At 51.4% G+C, this 25,491-nt stretch overlaps 1 protein-coding gene across 2 annotated transcripts; it reads right to left on the bottom strand.

Moving 5' to 3' along the window:
* Positions 1–2,409: 2,409 nt before the first annotated feature.
* Positions 2,410–23,572, bottom strand: WDR45 (WD repeat domain 45). Of its 2 annotated transcripts, none has more exons than XM_048489972.1 (11): positions 23,487–23,572; positions 21,837–21,967; positions 19,799–19,873; positions 17,856–17,960; positions 13,572–13,677; positions 11,714–11,808; positions 11,499–11,578; positions 7,547–7,755; positions 5,321–5,422; positions 5,093–5,238; positions 2,410–2,926 (listed from the first exon to the last, which is right to left on the bottom strand). In XM_048489972.1, the coding sequence occupies exons 2-11, from the start codon at positions 21,883–21,885 to the stop codon at positions 2,817–2,819; spliced, it is 1,077 nt and encodes a 358-aa protein (XP_048345929.1). In that variant the 5' UTR covers positions 21,886–21,967; positions 23,487–23,572; the 3' UTR covers positions 2,410–2,816. The 2 variants fall into 2 exon arrangements, with proteins under 2 accessions (XP_048345929.1, XP_048345930.1); XM_048489973.1 differs by having other exon boundaries at positions 21,837–21,964; positions 23,487–23,564.
* Between the last annotated feature and the right edge of the window lie 1,919 nt (positions 23,573–25,491).

Below are 25,491 nucleotides of genomic sequence, written 5' to 3'. Positions count from 1 at the left end.
AGGACGGGCTGAAATGCAAGTCGTGCAAGTTCAGATCTGGATCAGCACAGGTGCCTTTCACTAGCTATGCTGAACTAACCCCTGGTCATAGGTGCAGAGTTGTTGCATTGCTAAGACAACATAAGGGGCTGTTACCCCAGTCAATAAGAAGTCTCAAGAATGGTTCAAGAGCTTTATTAGAACACTGCGGTTTGGCTCTCTGGCCCCTGAAGGTTACAGTTTGACTCAACCCAGAACCCCCCCCCCCTCGCATTCCCATAATATCAGCATGTGAAAGGACAGTGAGAAAGAGACATTGTTTTTGGGACAGGCAGGCTACTCCCTCAATAAGGCAGATAAGGAGAAACAGTTTAAGCACTATTGCTAGTTACTGGGGAGCAAAGGAAAGAGGCCCCATGGCCTTGGGCGACGATGGTGGCTGGGCCATCTGCACCCAGACTGCCTACGTGCGCACTGCCAGGCCAAGTATGGCGCAGGCCTGACAGACAGATAACTTCAGCAATCGTTTGAAAGCGGGTCGGGTTGTTTCTGGCAGTAAAATCCACCTGCAAAGCTGCACTGAAAATGAATTGGAAATGCATTCTTTGGCGGCGGCAGCGTCATGAAATTAGAACCCCCCCACCCCCCCCCCGCGCACGTGGTGGAACCCAAGAGGGGAAAAGCAAGCGTGTTGCGTGACATTGAAATCGTTTCTGATTTAGGACGATCCTTTAAATTAGCAGCCTCCCAAACATCCTATTGTTAACAACCTTACTCAGATCTTGCAAAAATGAGGACCGCGGCTTCCCCGAATGAGTCAACCCACCTCCCTCTTTTCCTGGCATAATTGTCTTTTCCCAGTCTTCTCAGAATAGGCCCAAATTTATTGCAGTGTAGTCACTTTAGTTCCCAGGGTGGATCCAGGCTTGATTTGACCTAGAACCCACCAATTTCTTCTCGTCAGTCCACACTACCGTGTTTCCCCAAAAATAAGACAGTGTCTTATATTAATTTTTGCTCCCAAAGATGCGCTATGTCTTATTTTCAGGGGATGTCTTATTTTTCTGTGTTCTGTTCGTCGGACATGCTTCCAAACAAAAACTTTGCTACGTCTTACTTTTGGGGGATGCCTTATATTTCACACTTCAGCAAAACCTCTACTACGTCTTATTTTCCAGGGATGTCTTATATTTGGGGAAACAGGGTACCTGCAAAACACTCCTCCACGCATTTCAAATGAATCAACATCCTTCCTGCCTGCGCCTGTGTGGTCCAGCTTTTACACCCATACACAGTAACAGGGAATACTGTGCTAAGAATCTTTTCTAGCTCCTTCAGGGCTGTCCTTGTTGCCAACCCTCTTCTGTTTTATTGCTTGCTGTCTCCCTTTGGGGTTCAGCACAGCATCACAGACGGCCACATCAATCTGAGTGCCTTGCTGCTGAAATCCTTGACTTCAAGGTCAGAAACAGGCTATCTACTCTGAAACACACTCTTGTGGGATTCTGAAGGCTGCTTTTTTAACTGCTGATTTGTACTCGTTCAGTCTTGTACGTAAGGACTGGCCTGTTTGTCCAGGCACCCTGCAGAAGGGCATTTTGGGCTCATATTTATTCTACCCATTTTATGTAGATGTTAGGAGAAGCCTTGAGGTTTCAATGCTTCGGCCAACCTTGTCCTCTAAAATCGCTCCAAAAAATTTAGTTAATTTCTTCTGGGAGGATGTAGTCTCCAGTGTGATGCATCAAGGGGCAAAATGTCTTCATATGGCCACAAAACTACAGTATTGCTGCTTCTTGCCTCACTACTCTGTAGAATTAATAACATGTCTCCTCGGGAGGGGATGATTGTGTCATTCGGGATATTTAAATATATTATTTACTGTTTTACTCTTTTTTATACTGGTCAAAGACTGAATAAATGTCTTACATGATTTATTTAGCTACGTACTACGGACCCTGCTTTTCTCCCAAATTGGGTTTCACAGCTTTTCTCCCCTCCATTTTATCCTCACACCAGGATGGCTAAAGGGGACTTCCATGCTGATTTATTATTTATTCATTTGTATCCCGCCCCTTCCCCTGATGCCGGCCCAAAGCAGCTTTATGTTATTCTGCTCTCCTCCATTTTATCCTCACACCAACCCTGTGAGGTAGGTCAGGCTGTTCGTGCGTGAGTGGCCCAACATCACGCGGAGAGCTTCCATGGCAGAACATTGAACCCTGGGACTCCCAGATTGAATCTAGCCTGACCCTTTAACCACTACACCACACTGCCTCAGAGGTGGCAGGCTATGCCATTCAGTGTCATCTGCTGCTGCGACCTGCTTCTGGGCAGGGAAGGGCATTGGAGCAGCCACTCTAGGAAACGGCTTGCCAGTGTTTTTCCCCACTGACCTTTACCGACCAAATAATCAATAAGGCAAAGACACAGCGGCTGAATTTCTGTTTTAATGGGCTCTTCCGCCATGCACACGCACACACATTCCATCGCACACCGCCTCTGGCATGTCGGCAGCTGGGAACGGCCAGATGGAGCCGACGGTAAGAGGCTTGCTCCTGCTGCTTCCAAAAATCCAAAGTGAACGGAGTCTGAGGAACGGTGTCTCCAAAAGCATCCATCTTCTAGGCCTCTCCCTGGCTCTGCAGGAGGTGGGATCCGTTTCTTTTTAAAGGACCTTTTAAAGGGTGGGAGTTGAGAGGGATGACTAATCTGGTGGCTCCCTCTGTCCCCATCCCAGCAGGGTTCCCTCCAACGCTGACCCTTGGCCGGCCAGCCGCCCTCCAGCCAAGCCGCCCTGGGGCCCAGCAGCATTTGGAACAGAGGCTGAGTTGGGCTCAAAAGTCGTCGTCGTCGCAGATGTCCAGGTAGACGTCGAAAGCCTCCCGGTTGCAGTTTCCGTCTGGAGTAAAGACGTATTTGTGGAAAGTGCCGTCCACGCAGATAGCTGGAGGGTGGGAAAGAGAATTGAGAGGGAGGGAGGGAGAGAGAGAGAGAGGCTCTGGGCATTCAACCACCAGGCCCTGAGAGCCTGGAGCAAGGCCAGCCAGATTCCCTGGGCCTGGGAGCCACATGCTGTCCTCTTCATACAGCCAAGAGCCCCCCCCCCCAGACACACCACCCCGTCTTTCCTATCACAATCACCACATCTTCTACCCATGGGGAAGGACTGTGGCTCAGCAGCAGAGCGTTTGTTTTGCACACAGAAGGCCCCACGCATCTACAGTAAGGATGGTCAGGTCGCCAGTTTTCCTCAGCTGCTGCCAGGCAGAGTAGACAATACTTACCTGGACAGATCAAAGGCCTGACTCAGCAGGAAGCAGCTTCGGGGGTGCATTTCCTGCCCCAGCCACTCACCCACAGCAACTGCTGCACTGCAGCCCTATTTCAAACAACTGACTACCCCTCCCCTCTTCTCCAAGCTGGCCCTCTGTCTCAGAGCTCTTCCCTTCCCTCCCTTGCAGGGCATGAAGTCCCACCTGTTTTAGCCACGATGCCCCAGCAGTTGCAGGCTGCAGGTGAATAGGCACCTGGTCTGGTCTGGGTAGCTCAGGGTAGCCCTCTCATCAGGTATCAGAAGCTAAGCAAAGTCAGAAGCTAAGCAAAGTCAGCCCTGGTGAGTATTTGGAGGGGGGCCCCTCAAGGACGTTTGTTTTCGCCCTCTCCTGCCCTCGCCTGATTTCCTCAGATTTTGGATGCTAAGCAGGATGGTGCCCAGTTAGTGTCTGGATGGGAGACCCCTCAGGGAACCCAGGGTGGGGCCACCTCTGCATTCTCCTGCCTTGAAAACCTTACAGGGTCACCCTAAGTCCGCTGTGACTTGACAGCAAAAAGAGGGATGTCTGGCAAAGTTCGCCATATTAAACAAAAAGACAGGAAAGACCAAGGCTGTGGAAGCAAAAAGAGTGAAACCGTAGCCGTACGGCGAAGAGCTCGTGTATCTAATCTGGAGGAACCGGGTTTGATTCCCCACTCTGCCGCCTGAGCTGTAGAGGCTTTTCTGGGGAATTCTGATTAGCCTGCACACTCCCACACACGCCAGCTGGGTGACCTTGGGCTAGTCACAGCTTCTCGGAGCTCTCTCGGCCCCACCTACCTCACAGGGTGTTTGTTGTGAGGGGGGAAGGGCAAGGAGATTGTAAGCACCTTTGAGTCTCCTGCAGGAGAGAAAGGGGGCATATAAATCCAAGCTCTAAAAAGAAGAGGAGTTTGGATAACTATGATTTATTATACCTCTGAACATACACAGGGGGCCAACTTGATCCCCACCCCCGCGAAGGCAAAAACTCGCTGTTCTCTGCAAGTTTCCCTCATGGCAAAGTCCACGTACAGGTCTGAATGCCCGCACTTCTACTTCTAAGAAATTAAAATGCTGCTCAGTGCTTCCTCCGACTGCATTCAGAGGACACAGCCCAACAGCCTTTTTTCCCCCTGGAGAACTTCCAGCAGTTCTAATTTATTGCTTCAGCCCCACATCGCTGTTGAAAGTAACACCTCACACTGTTGTGGGGTGTGAGAAAGAAAATCCCAACTACTGGGTAGATTATGAGAAAACAAAGCACGGCTCTTTCAAAAAGGGCTCCTGGAGGGGTCGTGTCCCTCCCTGTTTGTAGGGGTGAGCCAGCGAACCCAGCAGAGCCTCAGACAGTGCACAGGAATGCCTGCGCCATCTGTTGCCTCCTGGGCGCACACGTTCACCTGTCACAAGACCCCATGACTCACGGGTCACAAGATGTCCTGGACAAAGGGACAAAAGGTGCATACCCCCAGGTATGGATTAGGCCCAGACAGGAACGTTTCCTCCCGCGCGTACGCAGCCCCTATGAGTCATGTATTGTGCAACATTCTCCCGCTCTCCCCGAAAACCCGAATAAAAGGTGCCAGGGACACCAGCTCGGCAGAGTAGCCAGATCCACAGATCACGTTATATCGCCACTGGCTTCTCTCCACCGGATGATATCGCTGCGTCTCGTCTCTTCCTTGTGTTGCCCGTAACAACGTCACCTGTTCCCTAAAGGGAGACCCGGGACTTGGTCATAGCTGCCCCACATAGCTGCTCATGAACGCTGCTCGTGAAAATCAGTCCTTACGTCTGCATTCTGGTGCTACTTACCAATGACTGAGTTGACGTTCTTGGAGGTGTTCCTGCCAAAAGCGCAGATGCAGGCGGACTCAGCTGGTACGGTAAAACTGGCCAGACTCCACTGCGAATCCACATACTGGCCTATCATGGGCCCAACCTTCCCCACACGTGCCAGTCTGCAGGGGGGAGAAGACAAGGGTCAGGACAGGCGAGGCAGTGCGCCTTTCCCCCTCGAGCGCGTGGCTTCCTGTTACATACGCGGACCGGCGATTTAAACGGGTGTCTTTCAGGGCAAAGATGTGGACGGTTCCTTTGTCGCTGGAAGCGCAGAGAAAGGACGAGTCGTGGCTGAAGTTAATACTGTGGAGGGCACAGAAAGGTCCATGTTGGTTTGCAATTATGGGAGGGGCCACAGCTTAGGGGCATCCGAAAGGTCCTAGGTTCAATCCCCGGCTTCTCCAGTTAAAAGGACCAGGTAAGGGGTGAAATTAAAGATCTTAACCCAAAACCCTGGAGAGCAGCTGCCAGTCTGAGGAACACAATTGCCGACTCTGGTGGGCCTTCTCTGCTTTGGCTCAGCAGCTCCGTGTGCTTACATGATCCAGCAAGAGGCAACTTCATGTGCTGGATTATAACTTTTGACCTCCTGCAGGGTCCATGTAAAAGCGTCTTTTACGTGGGCAGGAGACAGTGGGGCAGCTGAGGACCTGTTCCAACACTGGGAAACAGAACCGACAGCACAGCAGTTCACAACCGGTTTCAAATGACACTTGCCTCTAATCTGAGCCCACTCCCCAGGAGCCGCCTGCAAAATGATTTCATGCCCCCTGCCCCTCCATCATAAAAGGTAGAAATCCGGCATCAGGCGACGCTGATCAAATTTATTTATGATGCTTAATATGTATATGTTTCTGTTGTTGTTGTTGTTAATTTATTCGATTTGGTAGACTGCCCTACCCCCAAAGGGCTCAGGGAGCACCAAGTGACGCAGAAAATGACCATGCAGCAGAGGTGGCCAGGGCACGAAGCGTCGCCAGGTCTCAGCTGACTGGCTGCTGCAGCTGCCATTTGGCCCACAGCAGATTGCAGGTTTCCTCTGCCCCATTTCCCCTGCCGATTTCTTGAAACCAGGCATAAAGCCTCCCGATACGGAGTCTCCCCAGGCCAGCGTTATCTCCTCTGACTGGCAGCTCTCCAGAGTCCCAGGGAGCAGCTGCAGGGCTTCCAACCCGATCCTCTTCACTGGAAACTCCGGGGATCAACACGGGGCCTCCCACGTGCCAAGCAAGCGTTCCTCCACTAAGCCACAGGAACCAACCCCCCCCCCCCCGTTCCTGTCCTCACCTCCACCCAAGCCACGTCTTCCGTGGAGGACTGAAGGGGCGGAGCAGCACGGGGCTGGGGGGCGGGAAGTGCTTTAGGGGGACCCAATGAGATTTTCAAGGCATGAGGGGTGGCCTCCCATCTAAATACTCACCAGGGCCAACCCCACTTAGGAGCAGAAGAACTGATTCTCATGCCCCACTTTTCTTCACCTTTCCGGAGTTTCAAAGGGGCTTGCAAACACCTTTTCCCTTCCTCTCCCCACGACAGACACCTGGTGAGGTAGGTGAGGCTGAGAGAGTTCTGAGAGAACCGTGAAGGGCCCAACGTCACCCAGAAGCTTCGGGTGGAGGAGAAGGGAATCAAACCTGGTCCTCCAGATCCACAGCTCTCCACCACTATGCCACACATAGCTTCCAGGATCTGATAAGATCAGGCCAGCCGGGGCCATCCAGATCAGGGGCAGAGAACAAACGGAGGTGCTCGGCCATTGCCTGCCTCTGCCCAGCACCCCCGGCCTTGCTTGGTGCGCGCCATCTGTGGCCAGCCCTGCTTAACTCTCGAAACTGATGAGATGGGGCCAGCCTGAGGCGCTTCGGTCAGGGGAGGAACCGACGTCCTCCAGGTCTATTTTTACTAGATGTGTCTGCCCTGACCCAGATGGCCCTGGCAAGCCCGATCTTGTCAAATCTGAGCAGAGTGGGCCACGCTCAATACTTGGACAGAAGACGACCGAGGGAAGTCCAGAGTTGCCTCTGCTTGTCTCTTGCCTTGAAAGCCCTCAGGCAGTGGTGGCGAACCTATGGCACTCCAGATGTTCATGGACTACAATTCCCATCAGCCCCCAATTGGCCATGCTGGCAGGGGCTGGTGGGAATTGTAGTCCATGAACATCTGGAGTGCCAAAGGTTCGCCACCACGGGCCTATGGGGGTCGCCATTGTTCAGAGGTGACTTGATGATACTTAACATTCACCCCACTAGATGTGTATCCCACCTTTCGCCACTCTGGAACTCAAGGCGGTGCGTGCCGAGCATCTCACGTGGTCTCCCATCCAGCCTTGCTCGGGTTCAGCAAGCACACCACCTCCTGTAGCGCAGGTATATCCCAGGACTCGTCTGGGCTGGGTCTCTACAGTGTCGACACTGGGGAAGTCCTCACCAGTACAGAGTCGCTGGGTCTGTCCCTCTCCGGAGCTCCACCAGCTTCTCCTTGGTCTGGGTGTCAAAGAGGCGGATGAGAGTCCCTTTCTTGGAGGCCGAGGCCACCACCGTGCCCTGCTGGTTGAGAGAGATGCAGGCGATCTCGCTCTGGTGGGCGTTGATGGTGAAAGGGGCCGAGGAAGTGCCGGGCTTCGTGCTGGAGAGATCCTAAGGCAGGGGGAGGAACACAGAAACAAAACCAGCAAAGGGTCAGGATGCCTAGTAGTTGAATTGCTTGTGGGGCTGCTTCTTGCCTTCAGCGGGCGGGGGGTGGGATGTCTTTCTCTGCTCTGTCTGGCCAAGTGCTGGCCAAGGCCAGGCTCAGCGGAGACAGTTTGCGCTGCCTCACTGTCTGCACATTTTCTCAGTGCTGTTCTCGTGGGGTGGGGTGGGGGGATGTGGAAAGTCACTCTTGGCTTTTCCAAGCTGTCCTCCAGATCGTGAATAAACCTCTGTTCTCTGCATGGAGTTTGTTTCAGTTTTTGGGGATCTGGCACAACGCTTCCTCTTGTGGCCACGCACGTTTGTGGCTGGAGAGCCTGAAGGCACCAGGAAGCCACCTGCAGGCCTTCGTGGCACGACCGTCAGCGCAGACACAGGCTGTGGGCCAGACGCAGGAGAGGCAGAAACTCCCGGCCTGCTTCTCAGTTATAAAATGGAAACCAAAGGCTTCAAGAGGCCCCCGTCTCCCCTGGGGCCCCCACCAACAGTTTCCAGAAAGTGGGTGGGACCAGTCGGGGCTTTTGCCCAGCAAAGCTTCTGATTGGCCCACGGAGATCTGACTGGCTGTGCAGATTAAAATAACGTTGCTTCAGTGGCAGCAGCCACCACAGGGTTGGTTTTATTCTCTCTCGCTCCTCTTGTCCAGGGTATTTTAAGAATTACCCCTCTTCTTCCCTGCATCTGGACTCCCTCTGGGCAACCACGAGACTCCGCCTCCTGTGGGGGCCATTCCGTAACTATACCCCCCGCCATGCATCTAAACCAGTGGGGGGATTCCAATAATTTAACAACCGCTTGTTTACACGCATCATTTTAACAACCGGTTCTGCCGAAGTGGTGCGAACCGGCTGAATCCCACCCCTGATCTAAATGCTGATGAAGTTCTGACCCCACGTTTCAAAAAGGATCTTGCAGAACTTGAGAAGGTACAGAAAAGAGCAACCAAAAGGATCGGGGCGATCCAGCGACTGACTCGTGAGGCCCGGTGAAAACACTCCGGGCTCGCTAGCTTAGAAAAAAGGCAGGCAAAGGGAGACATGATAGAGGTCTAGAAAACTATGCCTGGCGTGGACAGAGCGTTTCTCCCTCTCCCTCGTGACACTGGAACGCAGGTCCATCTGCTGAAGCTGAAGGGTGAGAGATTCAACACAGACCACAGGCAGTATTTCCTCACACAGCGAATGGTTAACTTGTGGAACTCCCTGCTGCAGGATGCGGTGGTGGCTGCCAACTCGGAAGGATTTTTAGAGGGGAATGGACATGTTCATGGAGGACAGGCCACCAGTCCACGGCCACTAGTCAAAAAGGACCCCCCCTGGTCACGAGGCATCCCTATTCTCTCCTGTATCAGAGGAGCAGGTCTATTCTACTAGGCCCATGGTGGTGAACCTTTGGCACTCCAGTTGTTATGGACTACAATTCCCATCAGCCCCTTCCAGAATGGCCAATTGGCCATGCTGGAAGGGGCTGATGGGAATTGTAGTCGGTAACATCTGGAGTGCCAAAGGTTCGCCACCACTGTACTAGGCGCTGTGGAGCACAGGCAGGAAAACGCTGCTGCAGTCGTCTGGCTTGCGGGCTTCCCAGAGGCACCTGGTTGGCTACTGTGGGAACAGACTGCTGGACTTGATGGGTCGTGGCTTCTCTTATGTTCTCATGTAACTCCAAAGGGTGAAAAGGTCGGGGACCCCCGGCTCCCACAGCTCCCACCTCGGGCAGTCTGTGATTACACTGTGTGGCATGTATTTGAGTACTTATGGACTATATACATTCAATCTACCAGCCACCAAATCAAAGACCTTGGGTCGCCCCAGGGGGGGATTGACCATAGCCGTTTCATCTAATATAGCTGTCTCTAGTCTAACTAATTATCCCCCATTGGCACAGGCTGTCCTGTTAACCTTTACTTATGGACTTGTTGAGCAAGAGTTTGCCTGGGATCACCCACTACGTCCTCTGAAGTTTTGCTTCAGGAAATTGAGGAGATAGAAAAAGTGCAGAGAAGGGCAACGAGGATGATTGAGGGACTGGAGCACCTTCCCTATGAGGAGAGGCTGCAGCGTTTGGGACTCTTTAGTTTGGAGAGGAGACGTCTGAGGGGGGATATGATTGAAGTCTATAAAATTATGCATGGGGTAGAAAATGTTGACAGAGAGAAATTTTTCTCTCTTTCTCGCAATACTAGAACCAGGGGGCATTCATCGAAAATGCTGGGGGGAAGAATTAGGACTAATAAAAGGAAACACTTCTTCACGCAACGTGTGATTGGTGTTTGGAATATGCTGCCACAGGAGGTGGTGATGGCCACTAACCTGGATAGCTTTAAAAAGGGCTTGGACAGATTTATGGAGGAGAAGTCGATCTATGGCTACCAATCTTGATCCTCTTTGATCTGAGATTGCAAATGCCTCAACAGACCAGGTGCTCGGGAGCAACAGCCGCAGACGGCCATTGCTTTCACCTCCTGCATGTGAGCTCCCAAAGGCACCTGGTGGGCCACTGCGAGTAGCAGAGAGCTGGACTAGATCAGGGGTAGGGAACCTGCAGCTCGAGAGCCACATGCGGCTCTTCTGCCCTTGCACTGCGGCTCCACGAGCCGAGCCGCCGGCCCCATCCTTGTCCACCCTGCAGGCAGCAGGGCAGGCGCACCAACTGCCCACAGCTGGCTGGGCTGCACCACGGGCTTCCCCTCTTGCCCACCTCGTTTGAGCGGGGCGGGTGTTTTCCTGGCGGCCGGTGAGGCCGAGCCGCCAGCTTCATCCTTGCCCGCCCTGCAGGCAGCAGGGTGGGCGCACCAATTGCCAGCGGCCGGCTGGGCTGCATCGCGGGCTTCCCCTCTCGCCCGCCCCGTTTGAGTGGGGCGGGTGCTTTCCCGGCGGCTGGCGAGGCTGAGCTGCTGGCCCCATCCTTGCCAGCCCTGCAGGCAGCAGGGCGGACGCATCCATGCGCTTCTCAGAATGAGCGGAGTAAAAGGTAAAAAACCCCAATATATACAGTGTTATCTTTATTTTAAATGTCAAAAATTATTTGCGGCTCCAAGTGTTTCTTTTCCCGTGGAAAACGAGTCCAAATGGCTCTTTGAGTGTTAAAGGTTCCCTACCCCTGGACTAGATGGACTCTGGTCTGATCCAGCTGGCTTGTTCTTATGTTCTTTGCTCTGGAGGGTCAGCAGATCCCGGGGGCAAAGAAGGGGTTACAGTGAGAGGGAGGAATCAGTAGAAATGAGGGCAGAGGGTGGCCAGGCCTGCTCCCTTTCCAGCCATCACACTACCTCCCTGCCCACTGCCCCAGTTCCCAGCGGCATGCATGCTCTTCTCCTGCTGGTGTGGGCAGTGCACGCAGCAAGGAACCCTGGGTGCTGGGAGGGTGTGCAAGCTGGTGGAGGGAGCGGGTCTGGCCAAAAGCTCTGGGCCCAGCAGTCTGCCCCACTTGGGGGCTTTCTTAAGCCAGCCTTGACAGAAGTCACCGCCTCCTCTTCTGCAACAGGGACACCGTTCTGCCGGAAGCGTGCCACGACTGAATACATCCCAGCGGAAGTACTGAGAATGCAGGACAGCAGGCAACCCATTTGTCAAAGTAAGTTTCTAGCCCCTATGGCTGGACCAATAGCAAGCACTGAAGCGTGAGAGCAGCAGGCCAGCCCTGACCAAGGCTAGAAACGCCCCCACTGTTGTTTCCCACAGGCTCACCACCAGTTGCAAGCTGCCACATTTGTGCCCCGGGAAGACCAGGAGCTGTTTCTCAAGGCTCGGAGAGAGATCGCAGAGTCCTGAGAAGGCAGAAAGAGAAAACAAAGGCAAGGAATCAGAGCTGAGCTGAGTTCTCACGGGCACAGATTTACGGGGCGCATTTTCCTGTTCAGCTCGGTGTGAAGAACAGGAAACGAAGCGGGCAGCGTGCCTACCTTTGGGGTTGTCCCTGGTGTCGAACTCAAAGAGTTTGACGGGGTTGTCGGGGAAGGAATACACGTAGATCCGGTTCCGCAGCACAATGATTATCCTTCAAGGGGAGGAACGAAAGCACAGAAGTAAGTGGATGAGGACCATTTCCTTCCTTGCATCTCTGTGCACCAACTAAACTACACGCATCGGGCAGCCATCTCATGGCCCTCCCTCCGCCTGACATCGGCCACAGCCCAGGCCTTCCCCATCATAGCCCCTGTTCTGTGGAAGGGACCCCCTGAAGAGATGAGCCCCCCTCCCCCCCTTGCCAGAGATCTTCAGGAGGCGTGCCAAAACCTGCCCATCTGCCAGGGCAGTTGAAGGGGGCGGAAGTGCCGGCATCTTTCCAGGGGGCCGGGGTGGGAAGGAGAAACATGGGGCTGGCGAGGTTGTTTTTCGCTTCAGCGAAGGATGTTTTGACAGTTATTGAAAGCTGCCTTGGACCAAGAAGGGAGACAAAGGTTTTAAAATAAAGTAAACAAACAGGCGAGAGGCATCCTACGAAGGGCGTGGTCAGCTTTACAGAATACCGCCCTGTGGGCAGAGTGGGTTTCCAAAGACAGGGCTTTCACAGCGTGGGATTCAAAGGCGTGGCTCCCAGCTATTAGTCTGACCCACTCCGTCACTATACCACACCGATCCACCTTCTCGATGGACTGATTTGAGTACAAGGGAGCTCCATGTGTGTTCATGCGGGGAGCACTGCTTCAGGGGAGGTGCCGTGGCTCAGTAGCAGAGCATTTGTCTGGTGAAGGTCCCAGGCTCAGTCCCCAGATCCGGCAGAAGGTGACGTGAAAGGCCTCTTCCGAAGACCCTGAAAAGCTGCTGCTATTCTAAGTAGCCACTATTACCGATTTTGATGAACTAATGATCCAATTTGGAATCAGGCAGATTCAACAGGGCTTCGTGGCATCTTCAGCCGTAACCCTGCCCCCCACAAACAAGAACTCTCAGCTGGGAGCATCGTGGAATGAGATGTGAAATTAGGGAAGGGAAGCACAAAATTTGGGAATTTAGGGAAGCACAAATTTTGGCCCCCTCCCCTAACTCTTCCACACATTGCAGGGAAGGAAATTAAGAATACCTCTTATGTTGCACTGCACAGTGATTCACTTCCTGTTTGGCAGCAAGGGCTTCTGGGAAATTTTTGCCAGATTGCACAGTTTGGGGAACCGGAAGGGACTTTGCTTCCCCTAGACTAGAGCTTGATATTGCTTTACTCGTGGGGGAGGAAGAAGAAGAGGAGTTTGGATTTATCCCCCACCTTTCTCACCTGTACGGAGACTCAGGGCAGCTTACAAACTCCTTTTCCCTTCCTCTCCCCACAACAGGCACCTTGTGAGGTAGGTGAGGCTGAGAGAGCTCTGAGAGAACTGCGGCTAGCCCAAGTCACCCAGCAGGAATGCAGGAAACAAATCTGGTCCACCAGATAAAAGTCTGCCATTTAGGAGGAGGAAGAGGAACTCAAACCTCATTCTCCAGATCAGTCTACCTCCGTGGTGGTGAACCTTTGGCACTCCAGATGTTCTGGACTACAATTCCCATCAGCCCCTGCCAGCATGGCCAATTGGCAGGGGCTGATGGGAATTGTAGTCTGCAACATCTGGAGTGCCAAAGGTTTGCCACCACTGGTCTACCTGCTCTTAACCGCTACGCCACCCTGGCTCTCTACTGATTAAACACTACACCATGCTGGACCACCGATTGATTCTCCACCTTCTATATGTAAAATTCTTCAGGGATGCCCCCAACGCATCCAACAAACAGCCAGTCTCGCCCCACGTCTGATCCCAGGCGGAACGGGATTCGCCCTCTACTCACTTGTCATGCCTCATGCGGACAGCCAAAGCTGGCTTGGTGAAGGTGAACTCCAGCACCAGCTTCTCTTTGCCCTCTTTTCCTTCGCGAGCGTCATCCCAGATCAAGACTGCAAGGGGAAAGGGGTGGGGTGAGGAGGGTGGGACAGAGAAACGCGCGGCCCCGACTCTGTGTGGACATTAGAAGGAATCTTCCTCATCTCACTACAGATGCTAGTTTTATTCCCCTAAACCAGGGGTCCCCAAACTACGGCCCGGGGGCCAAATGTGGCCCCCTGAAGGCATTTATCTGGCCCGCCAGGCATGGCAGCGATGACTCCATTCATGTGCAGTGGGGGCTTGAGGGAGAGGAGGAACTGGCCCCAACGGCCGTTGATTGCAGTTACATGATGGCACCCCCAAATCTCCATGAATTTTCTGACCCAGAGTTGGAAAGCTTACACGTGGCAACGCCTGCTCCGCCCTTCCCTCTCGGCTACTCCATGTGTTGCTCTCAGGCTTTCTGTTCTGCCTCACTCCCATTGGCATCAGCCAGGCTGGCGAATCGCTCGCTGGCTGCTAGGGAGGAAGAACCCAGGAAGATACCTGATCCTGGGTTAGATGGAATGGAATCAGATACCTGATCCTGGGTTAGATGGACAGTGAACTGGCCCCCTGTTTAAAAAGTTTGGGGACCCCTGCCCTAAACCATAGGTGTCAAACTTGCAGCCCTTTAGATGTTATGGACTCCAGGGCCGCGAGTGTGACACCTGCCCCCTAAACGTTTCTCTCCTGGTCAAATCAAGCCGGTAACTTTGCTTTGCACCTTCGCATCCTGACTGCATCACCCCTCTCAACTTTCTGACTGGGGAAGAAGGACTCAGGGGATCTCTATTGTATCTGGCGAAGGGAGTTTTGACTCTCGAAATCTCGTACCTCAAAAACCTTGCTGGTGCTGTGTGTGCACGTGGGGTGTGTGTGAAATGCTGACAAGTCGCTTCTGACTCAGGGCAACCGTATGAGTCACTGACCTCCCAAACGCCCTGTTGTTAAAGAGCCCTCCTCAGGTCTGGCAAATTGAGAGCCAGGCTTCCTTTACAGAGAATCCATCTCCAGTTGGGCCTTCCTTTGCAGTCTGAGGTGCTACTGGACAAATCCAAAAAGAACTACACAGTGCCCAAGCTCTCAAAGGTCTGGGGATTATTTCTCAGCAATACGCGGACGACATCAGCTCCACCAGCGGATGGACATCCAGCTGGGCCTAGTGCCAACGGATCTGACTAGCTGCTTAGAAGCCGTGGTAAAGCGGGCGAGACTGAGTCACTGAAACTAAATCCATCTAAGACGGAGGCCCCGTGGCTGGGGCGACACTTAAAAGCTCTGGATGGGATGAAGAAGAGGAGTTTGGATTTATACCCTGCTTTTCTCTCCTGTAAGGAGACTCGGGACAGCTTACAAACTCCTTCCTCTCCTCACAACAGACATCTTGTGAGGCAGGTGGGGCTGAGAGAGTTCTGAGAGAACTGTGACTTGCCCAAGGTCACCCCAGCAGGCTTCATGTGGAGGAGCAGGGAAACAAACCCAGTTCACCAAATAAGAATCCACCGCTCTTAACCACTATACGACACTGACTCCCTATTAGAAAACAACATTGTACGTCAAGAGTCTGGGTGTTTCCCTGGATATGTCACTGACCGTGAAACAGAAGGTCTTGACTGTTCCCATCTTCACCTGCCTCACTCCGATAGACACAGAGATTCATGTAATGGTCACCTTCAGAGTAGATTACTGTAACTCATGGCATGCAGGGCTGCCTTGGAAACTTCAATTGGTCCAGGATGCAGCTGCACGGGTTCTAATAAGGACCCCCTTGAGATTTTCTGTTCAGCCCATTGTCCATGAGCTGCACTGGCTGCTGATATGCTTCTGGATCAGGTTCAAGGTGCTGGTTTTAACCTTTAAAGCCTTTAACCGTCTGGGACCCTCAAGCCAGAGGTGCTGCCTCTCCTGCGATGTCCCCCCAAAGTTGCTTTGCCCTCATTCTCAAAATTTACTGGAAGTCAGTGACCCGAGAGCAGTCTGCTGTCTTCGGCCAGGGCCAGGACCTTTTCGACTGCAACTCCTGCCTGGTGAAATTTCTCTGTCTGAGGAAATCACCTGTCTGATTTGGCCCAGTTCTGCAGGGCATGCAAGACTGAGGCCCCTTCCACACATGCAGAATAATGCTCTTTCAATGCACTTTCAATGTGCATTGGAGTACTGTGTTCAGTTCTGGTTGCCACATCTCAGAAAGGATATCGAAGAGATAGAAAAAGTGCAGAGAAGGGCAACGAGGATGATTGAGGGACTGGAGCACCTTCCTTATGAGGAGAGGCTGCAGCGTTTGGGACTCTTTAGTTTGGAGAGGAGACGTCTGAGGGGGGATCTGATTGAAGTCTATAAAATTATGCATGGGGTAGAAAATGTTGACAGAGAGAAATTTTTCTCTCTTTCTCACAATACTAGAACCAGGGGGCATCCATTGAAAATGCTAGGGGGAAGAATTAGGGCTAATAAAAGGAAACACTTCTTCACGCAACGTGTGATTGGTGTTTGGAATATGCTGCCACAGGAGGTGGTGATGGCCACTAACCTGGATAGCTTTAAAAGGGGCTTGGACAGATTGATGGAGGAGAAGTCGATTTATGGCTACCAATCTTGATCCTCTTTGATCTGAGATTGCAAATGCCTTAACAGTCCAGGTGCTCGGGAGCAACAGCTGCAGAAGGCCATTGCTTTCACCTCCTGCCTGTGAGCTCCCAAAGGCACCCGGTGGGCCACTGCGAGTAGCAGAGAGCTGGACTAGATGGACTCTGGTCTGATCCAGCTGGCTTGTTCTTATGTTCTTAATGCACTTTGACACTGGATTTTACTGTGCGGAATAGCAAAATCCACTTTCAAACAGTTGTGAAAGTGGACTGAATGTGCATTTTTCTGCATGTGCGCGAGGGGCCAGAGATGTTCCATTGGGCAGGTGATTGAGGACTTTTGGATGCACTATTACATTTGCCAGGCAGCGCCCCCCCCCCCCCTCCAATCCTCTATATGCCCCCGCTTAAGTTGCAGATGGTCTGTTAGTCTTGGGAGATGACTCTGCTGGGAGTTTACAGCACCACTGATTATTATTCATTATTTCACAGAGTTTAATCAGTTTTTGACTGTCCCTAATTTTAAATGTATGTTTGACTTGCTGCTACCTGCCCCAAACCTTCCTATAGAAGGGACAGAGGATAGAAATTTAAATATAAAATGTAAATAATGAAAACTAAGGTTGGTGCCTGCCGGGCTTGCCAGAGCTGATGTAAGATCTCTTCTGGAACATGTAAACAAACATTTATTCTCCCTGAACATGGGGGTGAGTACCCAGTTTGCTGGGGGTATAGTGTAGATGACTGGGGAAGGAAATATGGCAAACCACCCTGTAAACAAAGTCTGTGTATTAAGTGTTATGATGTGATGTCACCCCATGGGTCAGTAATAACCGGGGGCATGCACAGGGCATGCACATCTTTACCCTTTACACAGGGGGGCTCTAGATGAATATGAGACTATAACACCAAGTGCCTTCCATGCTGAACTTCCAAGCCATATGAAGATGGCCAGCAAGTTTCAGTCCGCACAGGCAGAATGATGCACTTTCAATCCACTTTCACAATTGTTTGCAAGTGGATTTTGCTATTCTGCACAGTAAAATCCAGCTGCAAAGTGCATTGAAAGTGGATTGAAAATGCATTATTCTGCCTGTGCGGAAGGGGCCTGAGAGGTCAGGTACAGACAGTGATTTTAAAATGTGCAAGATATGACATATGATTCCCACAAAGCTAGCACATGATTTACGCAGAAAGCCTTTCTGCCTAAATATGAGTGTATGAAGCTATCCATGGATTTATGCCGCTGCACAGGAATGCAGTCAGAGGGGTGCTCAGATCAATATAATCCTAAACCGAACTGGAGATGGAAAATGCTGTCGTTGTGCTGACTTATGGCGACCCAATAGGGCTTCCAACTTAAGAAACGTCCAAGGCTGCTACACAGAGGCAGGCAATGCAAACCATCATCCTCAGAGAATCCAAGTACTAACTGGGGCCGACTCTGCCTAGCATCCAACACCTGACAAGATCTGGCAAGCCCAGCTTTAATGGACTGAGATGGGTACACCTCTTCTTAGGATGTCAAGGTATATTTCCATATATGCAATTGGGATAGAAGACCCCCTCTGCTCTAATTCTTCCCCCTTCCCCCAACCCCCTTTCCTTTTAGAAATACACACCTGAAATCTCAGAGAATTTAGGGTTGCCTCCTCCACCCACAAGAGCCAGGAGGTTGGATCGATGCAGCATTTCAACCAGAGCCACGCTGCCAACCTGTTCATGATCTAGAAAGGGAAGAAATTAAGGCATGTATGTATAGGGCCAAAGAGAAAAGTGAAAATCTGGAAACAAAACCCCAAGATAAGCAGTGAAATACCAATGTTTTACTGTTTTACTTTTAAAATGCAGTGAAAACTGTGCAGCATGCTGGGAAAAAATTCCTATGAAATACTTCTCTTTTGGAATAAAGGAAATGCTTTTCAGGCAAGATTTTATTCACTCAAAATGTGTAGCATGAAGATGTTTATGTCAGCATCTGTTGTATTAGAGAATTATAATGAGTGTGCACATTGTAGAAAATATGCGTGGAGCACATTTCTGAGAATATTGTTTATGTACAATGGGACTAATTTTGTCCACAATCAATATGATATCATGTTTAGGATAATATCACCAGTGTGCCATAATGGTTAAGAACAGGTGGAATCTACTCTGGAAAAATGGGTTTGATTCTCCACTCCTCCACCTGAGTGGTGGACTCTTACTGGGTAAACCAAATGTGTTCCCCCACTCCTACGTTCCTGCTGGGTGACCTTGGGCTAGTCACAGAACTTTCTCAGCCCCACCTGCTGCCTCACAAGGAGTCTGCTATGGGGAGTGGAAGGAGTTTGTCAGCTCCCTTAAGCCTCCTCACAGGTGAGAAAAGCAAAGTATAGATCCACACTCTTCTTCTACTGTAGAATTCAGAATTACAAAGGAAGAGGGATGTTGGACGCCACTTCGGGTCCCCACTGATGAGATAAGTGGGAGATAAATAAATATCCACATATGCTTCTAGTTCAGCTCCCGCTGTACGAAACTGTTTCTGTCCATGCAGCATACTTCTTTATGTTGCACACACAACACGTTTCAACGTTTATTTCATCCACACTCAGATATCAAAACTAAGACCCAAGGGGCAGTCACCTGAAACTCTCTTGTTCTTTTAAGTATTTTCGATTTCGGATGTAGAAAGTTAAGGCACTGATACCATTTGGGTGCTGTGTGGTTTCCGGGCTGTATGGCCATGTTCTAGCAGCATTCTCTCCTGACGTTTCGCCTGCATCTGTGGCTGGCATCTTCAGAGGATCTGAAGATGCCAGCCACAGATGCAGGCGAAACGTCAGGGAGAGAATGCTGCTAGAACACGGTTATACAGCCCGGAAACCACACAGCACCCAAGTGATTTCGGCCGTGAAAGCCTTCGACAATACACTGATACCATTCATTTCACAAATATGCCAAACTGAATACTTTTATATGCTAAGTTATAAATGTTGCATTTTATGTTGCTGAAGTAGTAAAATAAGTTTATGAAGAAGTGTTTGGATTTATACCCTGCTTTTCTCCGCTGTAAGGAGTCTCGAAGCAGCTTACAAACTCCTTTCCCTTCCTCTCCCCACAACAGGCACCTTGTGAGGTAAGTGGGGCTGAGAGAGTTCAGAGAGAACTGTGACTGGCCCAAGGTCACCCAGCAGGCTTCATGCGAAAGAATGGGGAAACAAATCCAGTTCACCAGATTAGATTCCGCTGCTCACGTGAAGGAGTGGGGGATCAAATCTCGTTCTCTAGATTAGAGTCCACCACTCTTAACCACCACACTACGCTGGGTCTCCATGCTATGCATGGCATAGATTTTGGATTGTTCCAAACTGTCAGTATTTTCCCAAAAAAGGATTGGAAAAAAATCTTAATAGCACAAAAATGTCTGGAAGTTTTACATCTAACCAGCCAAAGCTAAGATCCGCCTCCCACCCCTGAAGTCAGCCAGTCTCTAATAACCTGCATGAGATGCCAGCACACACCTCAACCAGGGTGGAGAGAGATCAGCCACCATTTTTTCCCTAGCCCATCCCTTTCTTACCAAGATGCCCCTTCTCCATGAGAGGTTCCACGTTATAAATCCGGACGCCAGTCTCCATAGCACAGCAAAAGCAGCCTGGCAAAGAAGCAGAGCGCACTCATAACCTGCACTAGGAACATACTGTTATTATCATTAATAGCCCACCGTTCTGACTGGGAATACAGGAAGTGCACTGAGGGAAAGCTCTATCACCTCTGCAATTGTGAAAACTGCAGCCACAATTGTGGGGGGTGAGGTGTGGGTTATAAAGCAGACACCGAGACACCTGGGACATTTGCCTAACAGTGCCTGCCCTTCTAAGCGAAATGTAGCTGCCTTATACTGAAACAGACTCTTGGCCCACTGACCCCGATGTTGTTTGCTCAGACTGGCCATGGCACTCCAAGGTCCTAGAAAGAGATCTTTCACATCAACTCTTTCAGCCGCACCCTATCCATCATGGTGTACTAAGGTAATTCAAAAGCTTAAACTAATTGGTTTAGACCCTATGCAATTACAGAAGTTGGGTCAGTCCATGTAATGCTAAAACTTTGATCTTTCAACTCTTCAGTGATATTGAATAGCAGTCTGAGACTGCGTTTCTCACACCACATTAGATTCTTTAAAAAATGGACAGGAATATCTCTCCTGCACCCTACCTTTTGTCACCCTGCTTTTCCAGAGATCACTCTGATGCCCTCCCCTTGCCTTTATTATGTGGTAGGTTCCAAAATATACACTGGAGTTGCACTCCTGCCTTTGCAGTACCAAGGACACAGAGACGATTTCTCCACTGTGAATCTTATACTGGAGAGAGGAGTCAACTAATTACACTGCTTTTATATCACTTTAGACACTTAATCCATACACCTGATACTGAGTGTTTTTGACCAGAATTTGGGTTGAGGATAAGAGGCCTAATATTTCATATGTGTGGCAAAATTTTGTTCTTTTTTGTATGTAAAAAATGTAGCCTCGTGATAGATAAGCACTTTGAAGAGGGGCAACACTTCTTTGCCTTCCTTTGATTGCTGCCGTTCTTTCGTTTTCATCATTGGCTGTTTGAGCTTTTTAACATCTTTCCATGTATTGTTTTCATATTGCTGGTCTATGACTGCAATTAAAGTTAAAGTCCAATTTATTGAAAAGTTTCTCTCAACTCATCCTTTTAATTGCACATTGCAGGAATTACACCTGGGACCTTCGGCATGCCAAGCAGATTCTCTAGCACTGGACCACTAAAAGGTAAAGGTAAAGTCCCCTTGTCAAGCACCAGGTCATTACTGACTCATGGGGGTCATCACATACTAAGCAGACTTTATTTATGGCAGTGGTGGCGAACCTCTGGCACGGGTGCCAGAGGTGGCACTCAGAGCCCTTTCTATGGGCACTCACAGAGTGCGCCCCCCCCCCCCTCATCTAGGCTGGCCTGGGCAGCTGGGCTCGATTATTAGCATTAAACCTAAGACCTAGTTTTGGGGAAGCAGTGTAGGTAACCCTGTTAAGAGCTGTGAAACCCCACTGATTTTCATGCAAAGAACTAAAGCGAGCTGGGAGTAAGCTTGGTTGCTGGCAATGGGGCTTGCTTCTGAGTAAACCCTCCTAGGGTCGTGACTCACCCATTGGAAGAGTTGCACGGTTGCTTCAAAGCAAAGCCACCGACTACCACCAAGCTTACTCCCGAGTAACACACACCTTGGAGCCAACCGTTTTTTCTAAACTAAAACCTCAGCTTACTCCCAAGTAACACACGCCTTGGAGCCAACTGTTTTTCCTAAACTAAAGCCCCAGTATTCAGGTTAAATTGCCGTGTCGGCACTTTACGATAAATAAGTGGGTTTTGGTTTGCAATTTGGGCACTCAGTCTCGAAAAGGTTCGCCATCGCTGATTTATGGGGTGATTCCGCCATTGGCTTCCCCAGGCGTCTACACTTTACCCCCAGCAAGCAAAGTACTTCTTTTACCTGCAGTCCTGCCACTGCTCCTCCCCAAATAACTTGTATTTCCATTTGAACTCCCAACAACAGAGCATCTGAGCTGGTAAGAGAAGATCACTTACTCTGGTCTTGGTTGAAGCGCAAGCTGTTGACCCCTCGTTGCTGTGCCATGGTAAGGATAGCGGGACAAGCCCCCCGCAAAAGTTGGGGCGAGCGATGGTCTATCTCTGTGCCTCCTTGCTCAAGACTACTGCTAGAGAGGGGGGGAAGGCAGAAAAGAAGAAATCAGCCCAAGCAGCAACAAAACTCCATCCGCTCAATGGGTTATTCCTACAGACTTCTCTCCCCACCCCCAATTTATTGAACATTGTCCAGTCCAGCAAAGAGGTCTGGAGCAACTGAGAGCTAGCCTGCTCCGCTGTCTTGTTTGGGTGGGTCCCAGAAGAGGTGTTGTGTGTCTTTGAGCTTTTGCTTTGGACCAACACAGCTGCCCACAAACCTGACAGCCCTACTGGGCCCCTCCTTTCCCTGACGTGCCCCCGCCCCTCCACCAATCTCCACGAGAACTTCGCCAGATCCATCTCCTGCGCTACTGGCCATAGCAACCCACGGTGCCTTCACGCTCCCTGCCTGGCCCCAAACTCCTGTCTCACCAGCCCCAGTGGTGGGATCCAAAAATTTTAGTAACAGGTTCCCATGGTGGTGGGATTCAAACTGTGGCGTAGCGCCAATGAGGCTGGGCGTGGCATTCCGGGGGCATGGCATTCCTGGGCGGGGCTGTGGCAAAGACGCAGCTGCTGCGCCGGTACTTGGGCGGGAAACGAATGCACGCAGGCGCAGGCTGCCATGCATGCCAGTGCACCTCCTGCTAGACCAGGGGTAAGGAATCCGCGGCTCGAGAGCCGCATGCAGCTCTTCTGCCCTTGCACTGTGGCTCCACGAGCCGAGACGCCGGCCCCATCCTTGCCCACCCTGCAGGCAGCAGTGCGGGCGCACCAACTGCCCACGGTCGGCTGGGCTGCGCCGTGGGCTTCCCCTCTCGCCCACCCCATTGGAGTGGGGCAGGTGCTTTCCCGGCGGCCGGCAAGGCCGAGCAGCCGTCTTCATCCTTGCCCGCCCTGCAGGCAGCAGGGCGGGCGCATCCATGCGCTTCTCAGAATGAGAGGAGTAAAAGGTTAAAAAACCTTTTGTTATCCTAGTGTTATCTTTATTTTAAATGTCAAAAATTATTTGCGGCTCCAAGTGTTTTCTTTTCCCGTGGAAAACGGGTCCAAATGGCTCTTTGAGTGTTAAAGGTTCCCTACCCCTGTGCTAGACTGCTTCAAGTTCTGCACGCTACCGCTGAGAGGAGGGGCATAACTAAGGCAAAAATCACGTGGCAAAATCACCAATGAGTAACCCCCTCTTGGCACACACAAATAATTAGTAACCTACTCTCGGGAACCTGTGAGAACCTGCTGGATCCCACCTCTGACCAGCCCACCGGTGAAATGCTCAGCAGGCCCCACTGGAGCCTTTGGGAGAGGCACGTGCAGGGGTGGGGGTGGACTGGTTTTTAGAAGAGGCAAAGACACAGGCTTTTGAGGAATGTAGAGCTTTGTGATGGGGAGTTAAACAGGGAAGGTGAAAAATCTAACCCTTCCCCCCCTAATTCTCCCCCACTGCCCCCCAACTCTTCCCCCCCCCTCCTGCAGTCTCATCTTCCCCCCATGCAGATACTGACTGCTGCCCTCTCGCCGCCCCTGGGCCCCCACCCCGCCCCCCTCACTTACTTCCAACCGGGAAGGCTCCGGTGTAAACACCAGGCAGTCCAACCTTGCTATGCTGCGTCATAGAGAGGCGTCCGCGAGCACCGCCCCCTCACGTGACCCAGGAAGCGCTGAAGCCGCCCAGAAGCCTAGAGGGGCGGCTAGGGGCCGCGCTCCACGCGAGTACTTCAGCGGCTGCCGAAGCGGCCATTTTTGAACCGGGCGTCCCTCTGGCTCTGTGGCGCGGAGGAACAGGCGCAACGCCGGAGACGGCGAACCGGCGCCTTTTGAAACGGGTTCTTCGTTCGTAGGGAATCGAGGCGGCGCCGCCGGAGCTATTTAATCGAATTGTGTTATTTAAATCATTTTGTTGCGCTAGGCGGGGGTGGTGGTGGTTAATATTTGCGGGTGGCTGGCAGCCTTGCTGGAAAAGCAGAAATGTAGGTTGTAGGGTGCAACACTAGGGTAGAGGTTGCCAACCTCCAGGTGGCAACTGGAGATCTGCTGCAATTGCAAATGATCTGCAGGCGGCAGAGGTCAGCTCACCTGAAGAAAATGGAAATGGCCACTCACCTGGATGGCTTGGACAGATTTATGGAAGAGAAGTCGATCTGTGGCTACCCATCTTGATCCTCCTTGATCTCAGATTGCAAATGCCTTAGCAGACCAGGTGCTCGGGAGCAGCAGCAGGCCCTTGCTTTCACCTCCTGCATGTGAGCTCCCAAAGGCATCTAGTGGGCCACTGCAAGTAGCAGAGTGCTGGACTAGATGGACTCTGGTCTGATCCAGCTGGCTTGTTCTTATGTTCTTATGGAAGCTTGGAATGGTGAACTCTGTGGTGAACTCTACCCCACTGAAGTCCCTCCCCAAACCCCATCCACCTCAGGCAACCTTACACTAGCGGGACCTCCCCCTTGCTCCCCAAAAAGAAAGGGCAGCCAGCACACTGCCTCTGATTAGAACCTGGAGTGCCCATAAAAATTGGACAAGCTTTTGCATAGCCTCGCACTCTTCCTCAGAGTCTTCAGTATAACACAGGGGTGGGTGTCAGGTTGCCCCACAAAGAAAGACATCTAGTTGCTGTACTGTTCATTTGATCTATGGTGGATGTTATTTACCTCCATTGCACTGAAGTTTCAACTGTAACTTTCCACACATTAAGACTCGGAGGAACTGGCCGTTTGCGTGTGAGTGGGAAAGGGCCACGTAGACCCAACATGGTATAGTAGTTGAGGTGTTGGACTAGTCCAGGGGCCTGCAACCTGCGGCTCTCCAGATGTTCATGGACTACAAATCCCAATTGGCCATGCTGGCAGGGGCTGATGGGATTTGTAGTCCATGAACCCCTGGAGAGCCGCAGGTTGCAGACCCCTGGAAAAACTGGGTTTAAATCTCCACTCTAGCAGGGGAGACGTGCTGGGTGACTTGGGGCCCCTCACACATGCTCCACCTTGAGCCTGGCTAGCATTTGGGAGAGGGAATACCTCCAAGGAATACCAAAGCTGTAACACTGAGGCAGGTCTTGGCAAACCACCTCTGAATGCCTCTTGCCTTAAAAACCCTACAGGGTTGCCAGAAGTCAGCTGTCACGATAGCAAAAACATAAAGTGCTGCCAGGTTGCAGCCAAATGGCAACCTTGTGACAGCTTTCAAAGACTCTCAGAGGTGGTTTGCCACAGCCTGCATAGCAACCCGGGGCGTCCTTGGTGGGCCTCCATCCAAGCACTAACTGATGCCACCCCTGCTTAGCCTCCTAGATATCACCCACACAAAATGACAGAAAGGTCTTTCCTGGTATAACGCAGAAGCCCAAATCTGCAGTTGGTGGTGAGTCGTCTACAGCAAGAAGAGCGGGTTAGATACAACACTGCTGGGTACAGAAGAGATCTCTCAGCTGCCCAGCAGAGTGTGTGCATAAGAAAACAGAGCAAATCCCACTGAACGAACACATACTATAGGTTGAGGACACGCAGCGTATTCCCATTCTAATTTAAGGTCCACTAGAGACTCAGCTTATACACGAAAGGCC

Source organism: Sphaerodactylus townsendi, linkage group LG03 (genome assembly GCF_021028975.2).
Source record: "Sphaerodactylus townsendi isolate TG3544 linkage group LG03, MPM_Stown_v2.3, whole genome shotgun sequence".
Taxonomy (NCBI): domain Eukaryota; kingdom Metazoa; phylum Chordata; class Lepidosauria; order Squamata; family Sphaerodactylidae; genus Sphaerodactylus; species Sphaerodactylus townsendi.
The sequence above is the reverse complement of the archived record's forward strand: the minus strand, read 5'-3'. Positions and strand labels throughout refer to the sequence as shown.

Excerpts from the sequence above, each read along its gene's own strand:
- WDR45 (XM_048489972.1), bottom strand. The coding sequence starts at position 21,885 with ATGGCACAGCAACGAGGGGTCAACAGCTTGCGCTTCAACCAAGACCAG. Across the intron at positions 19,874-21,836 it reads GCGCTTCAACCAAGACCAGA|GCTGCTTTTGCTGTGCTATG; the intron begins GTAAGTGATCTT and ends CTTCTTTGCCAG. Across the intron at positions 5,423-7,546 it reads GACCCAGCGACTCTGTACTG|TATTAACTTCAGCCACGACT; the intron begins GTGAGGACTTCC and ends TGCCCTCCACAG.